General features: G+C 40.9%; 1 protein-coding gene across 1 annotated transcript in view; it reads left to right on the top strand.

Annotated features, from left to right (window-relative positions):
* Window positions 1–326: 326 nt before the first annotated feature.
* TMEM41B (transmembrane protein 41B) overlaps window positions 327–12,092 on the top strand; it is a 27,795-nt gene continuing 16,029 nt past the window's right edge. The window contains exon 1 of the mRNA XM_010829313.1: window positions 327–710. Within this exon, the coding sequence (XP_010827615.1) occupies window positions 590–710 (121 nt within the window). The 5' untranslated portion in view covers window positions 327–589. The remainder of the gene's footprint in view (window positions 711–12,092) is intronic.

Here is a 12,092-nt window from a genome sequence, read left to right as displayed (position 1 = left end):
TAATTTCCTGAAATTCGGTGGGTTCGGCTTAGCCTTTATGTTTTCCAACATCTCCAGACAAAGCACTGTCTAGCTTCTCCAGATTCAAGACAAGTTGTCTAACTGGTGCAGATTGGAATCAACATCTGCCGTGAAACGCCAACTAATTACTCCTGGCCACTTCCGGCTGCCGGGACAAAGAGATTCAAGTGTCTAGGACCGCACTTCCGGATAGTTTGAGATGCGCGTTACAAGCCTGAGCCCGTGAGTCACACCGGCTGACGCCGGTGCCATAACTGCGCATGCTCCGCGCAGTCACGAAGCCGGGTAGGGCAGCAAATGGGGCGGGCGGGGACCCTGACTTGTCTCGCGGTTACTGGGTGGGAGCGAGCGCGCGAGCCTTGGGGGCGGTGCGGGGCGGAGCCTAGCCCGAGTAGGCGCTGCAGATCTCAGCTCAGCGTCACTGCTCGCGGAGCTGAGGTCGTCTCAGGTGAGGTGGTCGACCCGGAAGTGGCTGTGCTGTAGCCCCTGGGTGTTGTAAGGATCCTGCAGCGGAGTTGTTAAGGGGGAGCGGCCTCACCCCGCTTCCTCCACCCACCCTGAAACAACCATGACGAAAGGCAGAGCGGTCGAAAGATCGCAAACGGCGGCACTCCATTCGACCCCTCCGGGGGACAAGGCAACGGGGACGCGGGGTCCCTCGACGCCGAGCAGCAGAGACCACCTGAAAGGTGAGTAGACCTGGGAACCAGCGCGGGGCCTGGCCCAGAGGCGGAGGTGTGCCGGGAGGGGTTTCGGAGGAGAAAGGAACCCAGCGGGTACCGGGGATTTGCGGGTGAAAAGGGGGCATCCAGGACCGGGAGCAGAGATATTGGAAGACCTCGGCTACGGCCACTGTCCACCTTGTGCCCACTGTCCATAAGGCCAGACACCTAAATGGGGTGCGTTCCTAAATGTTTTTGTGTGTGTGGTTTTTTTTTTTTTTTCAGTTTAATTCAACTAAAAAAAGGAATGAAACGCTGGCTTGTTGATGCTCAGGGAGATTGTAATGTTGATAATATTAAAGCCAGGCAGAACTGGAAGGAACGTTAGCATTCGTAGGTTTATTTTTTTCAGATGAGGAAACTGAGGTCCACAGTGGATATATAACTTACACAAAGTCACAGAGCCAGATTAGTGAAGTAGTGACTAAAAGCAAGGAGTTAACTATTAATACGTCCAGATGCCACTTCCAGGTGGCAAGAACACTTGAGTTTGAGTCCCTCCTCTACCACTTATGACTTTGGACTCGTTATCCTTTAAAAGTTCAGTATCTGAACTGTACAGTGGGGGATGATGATAACAGTAATAATAGCTACTTACAGTTGGTGCGTGGATTAAAGAGAATAATTCATATAAAGGATTTAAAGTGATGTTTGTCTTATTTGAAGTGAAGGCTGAATAAATGTTAGTAATTACTATTATAGCTAAGATCTCTTATCCTTAAGTTTTTTTTTTGCGCTACTCCATCTTGGAATTTCTCAGGGCTTTAAATATTATTTTAAGGAAAAAAGTATACCCAGAAACTAAATACTTTGATACCATCTGAGCTAGAATTTTTAGCAGTTGAAGTGATTAAACTCTTTAAATGCTTTTAAAGCCCATTAACTTGGAATTGTTGTTGTATAGTTGCTAAGTGGTGTCTGACTGTTTGGCAACCCCATGGACTGTAGCTCACCAGGTTCCTCTGTCCAGTAAACTTGGAGTGATTGTAGCAAATGGATGTCTCCATTTAGTTGTTAGTTTAGTTGTCTCAATAAAGTTGTCTACAGCTCACACTGATGTGTTGCACCACCGGTGATGGGTAAAGAGAGGATCTTTTAAGAGTGTCAGATCCCATGGACTGAGGAGCCTGGTAGGCTGCAGTCCATGGGGTCGCTGAGGATAGGACACGTCTGAGCGACTTCACTTTCACTTTTCACTTTCATGCATTGGAGAAAGAAATGGCAACCCACTCCAGTGTTCTTGCCTGGAGAATCCCAGGGATGGGGGGAACTGATGGGCTGCTGTCTTTGGGGTCACACAGAGTTGGGCATGACTGAAGTGACTTAGCAGCGGCAGCAGCAGCAACATTGTTAACTATAGTCAACAATAAAGTATTGCACACTTTAATGGAGATAATGTTTAACATTCAGCTGAATTTTTTTTGAATCAAATTTAAAATATATGAAAAATTTAGAAAGTGTCTTGCAGAAAATGGTATTTTACTTTAAAATATTTTAAGATGCCTCCAGTCTGATTTGGGTCTTTCAGCTTTATATATTTGGATATTTTTCTACCTCATAGACATAGAGCCAAATAACTTCAAAAACCCAGAAATGAATTGTTGTCAAAGTATAAATACACTGTAAATGACAGGAATCTTTTGAAGATGCTGTGATTGAGAGTGACAGTAATCCAAGGGTTTTTTGAAAAAGTATTTACCAGATAAGTCATCCCTAAAGATTATCATTTGGTTTGGAATAGCAATCAATTGCTTTATTACTTTTTTTTTTTAACTTAAAGCTGTTCGGAAAATAAAAAATAAGACCTTGAAACCTCCAAAGAGCTTTTACAATTGTTCATCGTATTTTATCATTAGAAAAACACATCCACCACAGTTATTTTTGTGATGCTGTCGAGAAACTACAAATCTGCAGGAAGACAGAGGGTAGAGATGTGAAGGTATGCCTTCATAGAGAAGTAGGGTTTGGATTAGTAGACCCGAGAGGGATTCTGGGCAGAGGAGACTAACAGGCTTGAAAGTTAGTGTGAACCATTCATGTGTGTTTATAAAGAGATAAAATTGTCAGGAGTGGACTAGGTCTGTTGGGTGGTAGTAGGAGATAATGTTGGCCATGGTCAAAATGATGTTAGTATAAAGGGCTTTAAGTCTTGGCAAAGGATGTTTTTTTGATCTATCTGCTTATTAATGATTCTCAGGTTTTTCTTTTCCTCTGCCTCTCTCTCTCTTTTTAATTGGTGTGAGGAATTCTGTCTTTGTGTACAAGATTTTGTGGACCCCTTACATGATAGGGTGTAAGTTCCTTGCTGGTGGTAATTAGCTGGGCTTCCCTTGTAGCTCAGCTGGTAAAGAATTTGCCTGCAATACAGGAAGCCCTGGTTCAATTCCTGTGTTGGGAAGATCCCCTGGAGAAGGGATAGACAACCCATTCCAGTATTCTTGGGCTTCCCTGGTGGCTCAGATGGTAAAGAATCCGCCTACAATGTGGGAGATGTGGGTTTGATCCCTGGGTCAGGAAGATCCCTGGAGGAGGGCATGGCTAATTAGCGGGTGATGTGATGTCAGTAGTAACCACTTAGCAACTGATTTTCCAAGTTATTATGAAAAATAATTTTTGTTAATTGTGGGTGGTAACTTGGTATTCAGAAAGGAAAAGTTTTGGAGGAAGAAAATGCAGTAACTCTTGAATACATAGTAATTAAATATTTCTATAAATTCCATGACACTTTAAATAAGTTTGTGTTTTTGTTAACTGATACATCTACATAACTTTGACGAATAGTAGTTGTCATTGTGTGTATGTTTAAAATATTTTAGGGACTTCTCTGGTGGTCCAGTGGTTATGACTCTGCCCTCCCAATTCAGGGGGCACAGGTTCCATTCCTTGTCAGGGAACTAGGTCCCACATGCCACAACTAAGACCTGGAGCAGCCAAATTAAAAAAGAAATATTTTACACCTCACATGCAGTATTTGGTACATTTAGTGGATTCCTCACCTGACTTGGGCTTCCCTTGTGGCTCAGCTGGTAAAAGAATCCACTTGCAATGCGGGAGACCTGAGTTCGGTCTCTGGATTGGGAAGATCCCCTGGAGAAGGGAAAGGCTACCCACTCCAGTATTCTGGCCTGGAGAGTTCCATGGACTGTATAGTCCATGGTGTCACAAAGAGTCTGACAGGACTGAGCGACTTTCACTTTCACCTTGACTTTAGTCTGACATTTGAGTCTTAGACACTGAAGACCACTGTGAGGATTTGAGCAGGACAGTAACACTAAAAGTCTAATTCTTGCATGATTAGAAAAGGTGAGACACAAGAGGTAATAATACTTAAGAGACTCTTGACCTACTCTTTGTGCAAGAATACCTGGACCAGATGTTTTATTTTCTTTTGTTTGCCCTGACTGATCTTTTTACTAGCAAATCATCGAAGTTCCATTTTGATTTAAGAGAACTCCTAAGGCCACATTTTTCAATATATAGGTCATCCCCTTGTAAGCAGTGTGAAATGAATTTGATAGGTAATCATGAGCCATTAAAAAAATTGAAGGAAAAATAGAGTTCTTTGTATGTAGTAGGGGTAAGTATTCTTTTAATTTTATTTTTCAGTCATCTAGTTTTGTGTGTATCAGATCATGGTATAAAATACATTGCTTATTGTGGAATGCAGCCAAAAATGTTTGAGAAACACTAAAAACTTCTTTTAGAAACACTAAAAGAAGTTGATTTTACTGCTCTTAGAAGACAGTATTGTTTGAACTTGGATAATAAAATCCTTCTCAGATGCCTGTTCTAGGTTCTGCTTTGCAGAACCTAGGTTCAACAAATATCCTTTGGGCATCTGGTGTGAGCTAAGTACTAGCTTAGAGGAAGAAGAATTACTGATTACTGATAACTGGGAACTAAGAGTAAAATTGGCAACTGGACATCAACCAAGGTATATTAATATGATGTGCTGATGTCAGACTCAACCCAAATATTATATATCAGGATTCTTTTGCTTATAATCAGTAGAGTACACAATTGAAACCTTTGCTGAAAGGAAGTTTATTGGTTCATATAACTAAAAAGTAGAGAGATTAAGTGGGATTCGCTGGCTTTAGTCTGGAACCAGTGGCTCAGTAATATCATCAGGATCAGATTTCTTTCATATCTTGTTTTGCTTGCTTGATATCAGCTTTACTTAAGGTTGATTTCTCTTGAAGGTCCAGGTAAAGCTAAATGCTTCCTTGATAATTTTGAGCCTATTTTTCCTAGTATTACCAATAAAAGTCTAGTCACTCCGATTAGATTGCCTCAGATAAAATGCTTGTCCCTGAGCCTATCACTGTTGTCAGAGGGTAAGAATAACTTAATTGGCTCAGCCTGATGTATATTCAATACCTAAACAAGGAAGTAGGAATGAGGCTAAGTCAGTTTTCCCAAAGACATGGATCTCTGTGATGGGTAATGATTTTTCTATATTTGTGCTCAGCCATCTTGGTATGGGAGTGAAAAAAGTGAGCTTGAAACACTGATTTCAGGTTAGATTAGCTATAAGGAAAGGTAAGGATTCTAAATCAAAGGTGTTGGATACACAGGCTGGGCATAGAAGGAAGAGAAGCGAGGAGCCCAACAGAAGGGAGAAAATAGAGGTGTTAAGCTCATGAAAGAACAGAGGTGATCAAAGAATGGCATGTTGAAGCTTAAAATGTTGAAGGTAGAGCAGTCTCAGGTGGTGTGAGAACTTTATCTCTGGAAGTGGGTGGCTAAAGTTGAATAGAAATGAAAGTCTTAAGAATTTTGAGGCTGAGTAAATCTTCTAAATGGAGGTATCTTTTAGGATTATGAAGTTTACTTGAAGCTTGGTCTTAGTCTTTGCTGAATAGGGTGATAACTTATGGTGAACGGCGTCCGGTTCGTGATCTCCGAAGAAGATTTAACTTTGGGACCAGGGACCAGTCTTGATCACTCAAGAGCTTTTGTGTAGCAGAGTTTTATTAAAGTATAAAAAGGGACAGAGAAATCTTTTGACATAAACGTCAGAAGAGGGACAGAGAGTGCTCCCCCCGACCCCCCTGCCACCCCGCTAGTTTTAGCAAGTTGTTTTATGTCTGTTAGAAAGCTATTAATCAGGTAAGACCCTGATGCTGGGAAAGATTGAGGGCAGGAGAAGGGGACGACAGAGGATGAGGTGGTTGGATGGTATGGACTCGATGGACATGGGTTTGGGTGGACTCTGGGAGTTGGTGATGGACAGGGAGGCCTGGCGTGCTGCGGTTCATGGGGTCCCAAAGAGTTGGACACGAGTGAGCGACTGAACTGAACTGAACTGAATCAGGTAAGAGAGACCTGAGGGAGTTTCACCAGGCCCCTCTCCCATAATATGCATTTTTGAGATAGGATGGCACGAGGTGTGTCATCCCCCAGCTGTAAAACAATTGATATGAATACTGGTTTGTTGAGCTATTATCAGCCCAAGGTTTGAGAAAAGGAAGTCAAGTTAGTCTTAGGTGGGACCATTTTGAAGAAAGGCAAATTCCAAAGCAAATACATAGTTTCATTAACATAGCTTAAGAAAAACATCCGTGAAGAGTGTTTCCTCCTGCTGGTTAAGGGAGAGAGAAAAAAAAGTCTGACACTTGGAGCCTATTTCCTCCTTTTGGAGACCCCTTGCCTTCCTGCCTATTATCCTGTTAAGGGGAAGTCCTGAAAGTGGTTGATGATCGTGAATGAGCATTGTGGGTTGAATGGTAGCAGATGTGCAGGGCGCAAACATCAGAGAATGAGCTTTCATACAAAATAGGTGGTGCTATTTCTCCACCTACCTGCAAACATGCTTTCTCTGTATGTATTTTTAAAGTTGTTAATTCTTTGTATTTTATTAAAAAAAAGTTATTTTAGTTTAAATTTATACTAGATGAAACTACCATTTTTGATTATTAATACATCATTTTAAAGAATTTTAAGCTCTTGAAATAAAATTTACTTCCAGCAGTGTTATAATAGATACTTGTAACCATAAAAAAACTTTTGTTAGAGTCCCTGTAAATTGTGTCTTCAGGAGAGATGGGTCTTTTGCTTCCTCCATGGTAGGATCATGTAGGCTGAATGTAGAAAACTAGAGTACTAGAAGAGCAGTAGAGTGATTCCTGAGATCTTGTAGATATAATACTTTTTGCTCTTCAAAAAGTATTGATATGAAAGTAATAAGAAATAGAGAGCTACTACAGGGGCATTAAGGTTAAGTTTTGGTTTTTCAGGATGAATAGAAGCATATTTGAAGTTAGAGAAAAGTTGCTTGTTAGTAGGAAGAGTTGAAGATACTCAGTGAAGAGTTAGTTCTGAGAGCAAGATCTGGAAGGAAGTGTGCTGGCATTTAATGGAAAGATAAGGGGAAAGAGGCCCGGGGAGATAATTCAAGAATAGATCTTGAGATGGAGATTGGTAAGCTGTGGAGGCAGCCTCGCTGGTTGAGAATAGGAGAAAGTAGAATTAAAGGCTTGAAGAGACTTGAAGTAGTCTTTTTGGAGGGTACTGTAAAATCATTATTGTTTACCAGTGATAACCTTAATTGAAGATAGAAAAGCTTGAAGCCTATTTGGAGGGTACTGTAAAATCATTATTGTTTACCAGTGATAACCTTAATTGAAGATAGAAAAGCTTGAAGCCTATGAACTTGTCGGCCAAGAGAACACAGTAATCTTTCTCTCGCAGTACCTTTGGCCTGGGAGGAGGTTGGCAAACAGATAATGGGATAATTGAGAATGGGAATTAGTATAATGGAAGATTTGGAGGTTAATGAATGTATAGAGCACTGTTGTCAGAAGCTCTAAATGCTAAATAACATGTGTCTAATGCAACCAGAAGGAAGAGGCATTATAATTATGTATGCTACACGTTTAGATGTTGAATCATCATTAAAACAAGGTTTACAACTCTTGTTTTTTGACTGTGCCACAAGGCTTGTGGGATCTTAGTTCCCTTACCAGGGATCAGACCCAGGCCCCCGGCCGTGAAAGTGCAGAGTCCTAACCACTGGATTGCCAGGGAATTCCCAAGTTTATAATTTTAATCTAGGTTCAGAACTAAATGAATTGCATGCTAGCTTCTGGATTTATTAGAACTGTACTCAGAATTATCGAATTGTAATAGGCAACATTCTCTACTTGCAAGCTTTGTGTGAAAGAATGGAGAGCTTTAAAGTTGACTGTCACTTAGTTTTATTGCATTATCAACTGTTTTCTTGTGTTTACGTTATGTTGAGTACAATGCTTGAAAAAGCATTTCATTATAGAGAGTGAAAAAATAGGTATCGAGTTAAACCTGGAGGTTAATTTTGTTCAACAAATGTCTTACATATTTCATCATCCAACTGTAAGGCAACAAGTAGCAATCAGAGAAATCTGTACTCAAGGAAGACTCAGGATAGTATTCTGTTTTTGTTGTTCAGTCGTTAAGTCCTTCCTGACTCTTTGCCACCCCATGGACCACAGCTCGACAGGCTCCTGTCCTATCTCCTGGAGTTTGCTCAGATTCATGTCCATTGAGTTGGTGATACATCTAACCATCTCATTGTCTGGCACCCCCTTCTGCTTTTGCCTTCAATCTGTCCCAGCATCAGGGTCTTTTCTAGTGAAATCAGGAGGCCAGGGTGTTCTGTAGTCCACTTAAAAGTCTCACACCTTTCTCCCTTAAGATCCCTTACTTAAGACTGGTGAATTAATGATGCGGAGAAAAATATTATAGTTAAATTTTAGAGTTACTATGCAAAATGTCTTGTGTAATTTAAGGAGGACTGTCACCTATTGGAGAAGAAGGCAATGGCACCCCACTCCAGTACTCTTGCCTGGAAAATCCCATGGACGGAGGGGCCTGGTGGGCTGCAGTCCATGGGGTCGCTAAGAGTCGGACATGACGGAGCGACTTCACTTTCACCTTTCACTTTTCATGCATTGGAGAAGGAAATGGCAACCCACTCCAGTGTTCTTGCCTGGAGAATCCCAGGGACTGGGGAGCCTGGTGGGCTGCCGTCTATGGGGTCTCACAGAGTCGGACACGACTGAAGTGACTTAGCAGCAGCAGTCACCTATTGGATTCTTTAAATATACTTTTAGCTCCAGGACAGGTTAGAGGAGTGTAAACTTATCTTTTTTTCAACTAAATTTCCACCTGTTCTGTGAATCTTGCCTTCCTCCAGCCCAGTAATCTTGGCTTTCCTATAATCTCAAACCCCATTTGTCCTGTTCCTTGGGATTCTAGCTAATGGTGTTACCAGCTTCTTAGCATAGATTGACCAAACATTTTGTACAATATAGATGCTCAGCAGATAGTCCTATGCAGCTCTACCTTTGTGTGCCTTCCTTGCATAAGAGAGATCTTGAAGAGATGTTCCCAGAAAGGAGGGGAAATCAGCCATTTAGTCTTAGCTGTGATGCTTGTGTCCACAAGTATCTATAGGATGAAAAAACAGAAACTAATGGTTTTAAAGATTTTAAAAGATGCCCATAATATTAAAATATTACATCAGTCCTTTCTGTACTCTAGACCTGATTCTAGCAGGAAAGTAAGTGAAAAGTGAGGACTGCTAACTGCTAAGTCACTTCAGTCGTGTCCAACTCTGTGCGACCCATAGATGGCAGCCCACTAGGCTCCCCTGTCCCTGGGATTCTCCAGGCAAGAACACTGGAGTGGATTGCCATTTCCTTCTCCAATGCATGAAAGTGAAAAGTGAAAGTGAAGTCGCTCAGTGGTATCCGACCCTCAGCGACCCCATGGACTGCAGCCTTCCAGGCTCCTCCGTCCATGGGATTTTCCAGGCAAGAGTACTGGAGTGGGGTGCCATGAAGGCTGGGGCAAGTTAATTTCCTATCTTTAAGAAGTAATCAGACTCTGGAAAAATTATACAGACCATTTATGTTATCATGTCTTTGCTTTGATGTCAGCCTATAGAAAACCGTGTCCCCAAACTCAGTACCTATATATTACCCTTATTTTTTAGTAGAGTACTCCTTTATTTTATAAGTAAGAAACTAACCATTTTAGCCTTAAGAGTAGTCTATATTTCACTAGGGTTCCTACTTAGAAACCAAAACTACATTTTTCATATAATTGGTTTTAGTGCACTGATAGTTTTATAACTTTTGGCTAATTACTCTTTTTCCTTTTAGATTGAGTAGATCTGATTTATCAGGAATCCTCAAGGTGTGCATTGAACTAGGTATCATAATCAGGGTAAAAAAGTAATAGGAAATTACTTGTTTGTTATCATAAGATTCTGAAGAGACCTTTTCACTTTTGACCCACCTCAGATGTTTAAAGTCTTTGTTTAATTCTCTGTGTCGCAACAAAGCATGTATATAAATATGTAAGTGGGTTGATGAACTGGAGTATTAAGAGGCAGGCATGACTGTTTTATTATTTATTGCTTCCCGGGTAGATCAAACAGTAAAGAATCTGCCCGCCATGTGGGAGATCTGGGTTCGATCCCTGGGTCAGGAAGATCCCCTGGAGAAGGGCATGTCTCAACCCACTCCAGCATTCTTGCCTGGAGAGTCCAAGGCACATAGGAGCCTGGTGGGCTACAGTCCATGGCATCGCAAAGAGTTGGACACAACTGAGCGACTGACACACACATGCACGTGACTGCTTTATTACTCCATTCAAGACATCTTTTGTATTGTTTTATCATCCCTTTCTTTCCTGCAATAAATTTTATAAGTGTGATGTGAACAGATAAGTTTCTATCTGTGACTTGGTTTTTGAGGTAAAGTCCTTTTTGAGATTAAGATGAAGCAAAGTTAAAATGATAGGGCCTCGTTGGAAGCTTGGGCTGATTAGTGATACATTTAGACTACAGAAAATTAGAAAAGATTAAAAAAAAAAATTAACTTTAGTGTCCACATACTAGAACTCAGTAAACCTAATATTGTCTTTCAGAAAGCATACTTTAATGAACCAATAAGAATAATTTATATTTAGTATATTAAAGCACTAACCTAAGCAGTTCATTTCAGCAGAAATTATGAGTTGCTTATAAATGGATATTAAAGTGCTTTGGGAATATATTTAATACTTCACACTATCTCATTGACTTAAGACTTTTTAAAAATAGTGCAGTCTCCTCTGGGCCTCCGTAACTTATCAAAAAATAGGAAGGATGGGTCAGATTTTTGCTTCTTTAATATACCATCACCTGGGCATTTAATTAGAATACAGCTTCTAATTTAGTAGGTCTGGGATGTTAGCCTGAGAATCTATATTTCTAACAAACTCATTGATAGTGCTTAGTCGTGTAGTTCATAAAACACACTGAATAGCAAGAGTCTAGATGGTTTTCTATTGCTCTATGTTCAACATTGAATGTATTAAAATTCTATTAATTCAGATGTAACGTATATAAAACTGCCATAATGAGCTAAGGGATAAACTGAGTATAAAAAGTTATAACTTTTTCCTTTCAAAGGAACAGGAGTCAGTTTAAACCAACAGAAATAAAAAGCAAGGTTGTTCTCTAAGAATATGAGACAGTCACTCTGGTATCCAGGAGCAAAAAATGAATTCTCACCAGGCTTCAAGGGAAATGAAAAGTTCAAAATCGATAAGAAGGTTAGCTTCCTCTCATGTCTACTGTCTGGGTTTCCCTTTGAACCTGTCCTCTTGGATTTTCTGGTACACATCTTTGGCTCGCCATGTCTTTTGACTGTGTCCTTTTGCTGTTTGACATTTTGGCCTCAAGGTCTACCACACCTTGACAATAGTATATCTCTTTTTCTTAGTTCATATTCTCAAGAGAAAATGTGGTCAGCCAATAATGAATTGTTTCTCTTGGGTTGGCCAAAAAGTTTGTTTGGATTTCTCCATACCATCTTAAGAAAAACCCAAATGACATTTTGGCCATCCCGATACTTGGGTCAGGTGTCCAGCCATAGGCCAGTCAGCCTTGTGTGTTGGGCGGGTGAGGTGTTGGCATCAGTGGTAATAGGGCCATTGAGATTAGCCCCTTTGAAGAGTGGGGGAGACTTGAGGAAGATGCTAGGCCTCAGAGAAGGGAGCATTAGTGGAGTAGGCAGTGACACCTGATGCACCTTTATAAATATTGCTAACCCTTATGGCAGAAAGTGAAGAAGAACTAAAAAGCCTCTTGATGAAAGTGAAAGAGGAGAGTGAAAAAGTTGGCTTAAAGCTCAACGTTCAGAAAACTAAGATCATGCCATCTGGTCCCATCACTTCGTGGCAAATAGATGGGAACAGTGGAAACAGTGACTGACTTTATTTTTCTGGGCTCCAAAATCACTGCAGATGGTGATTGCAGCCATGAAATTAAAAGACGCTTACTCCTTGGAAGGAAAGTTATGACCACCCTAGATATCT

Source organism: Bison bison, unplaced genomic scaffold, assembly GCF_000754665.1.
Source record: "Bison bison bison isolate TAMUID 2011002044 unplaced genomic scaffold, Bison_UMD1.0 scf7180017864503, whole genome shotgun sequence".
NCBI lineage: Eukaryota > Metazoa > Chordata > Mammalia > Artiodactyla > Bovidae > Bison > Bison bison.
Note: the sequence above shows the minus strand (reverse complement) of the source record. Positions and strands in the feature narration are given on the sequence as shown.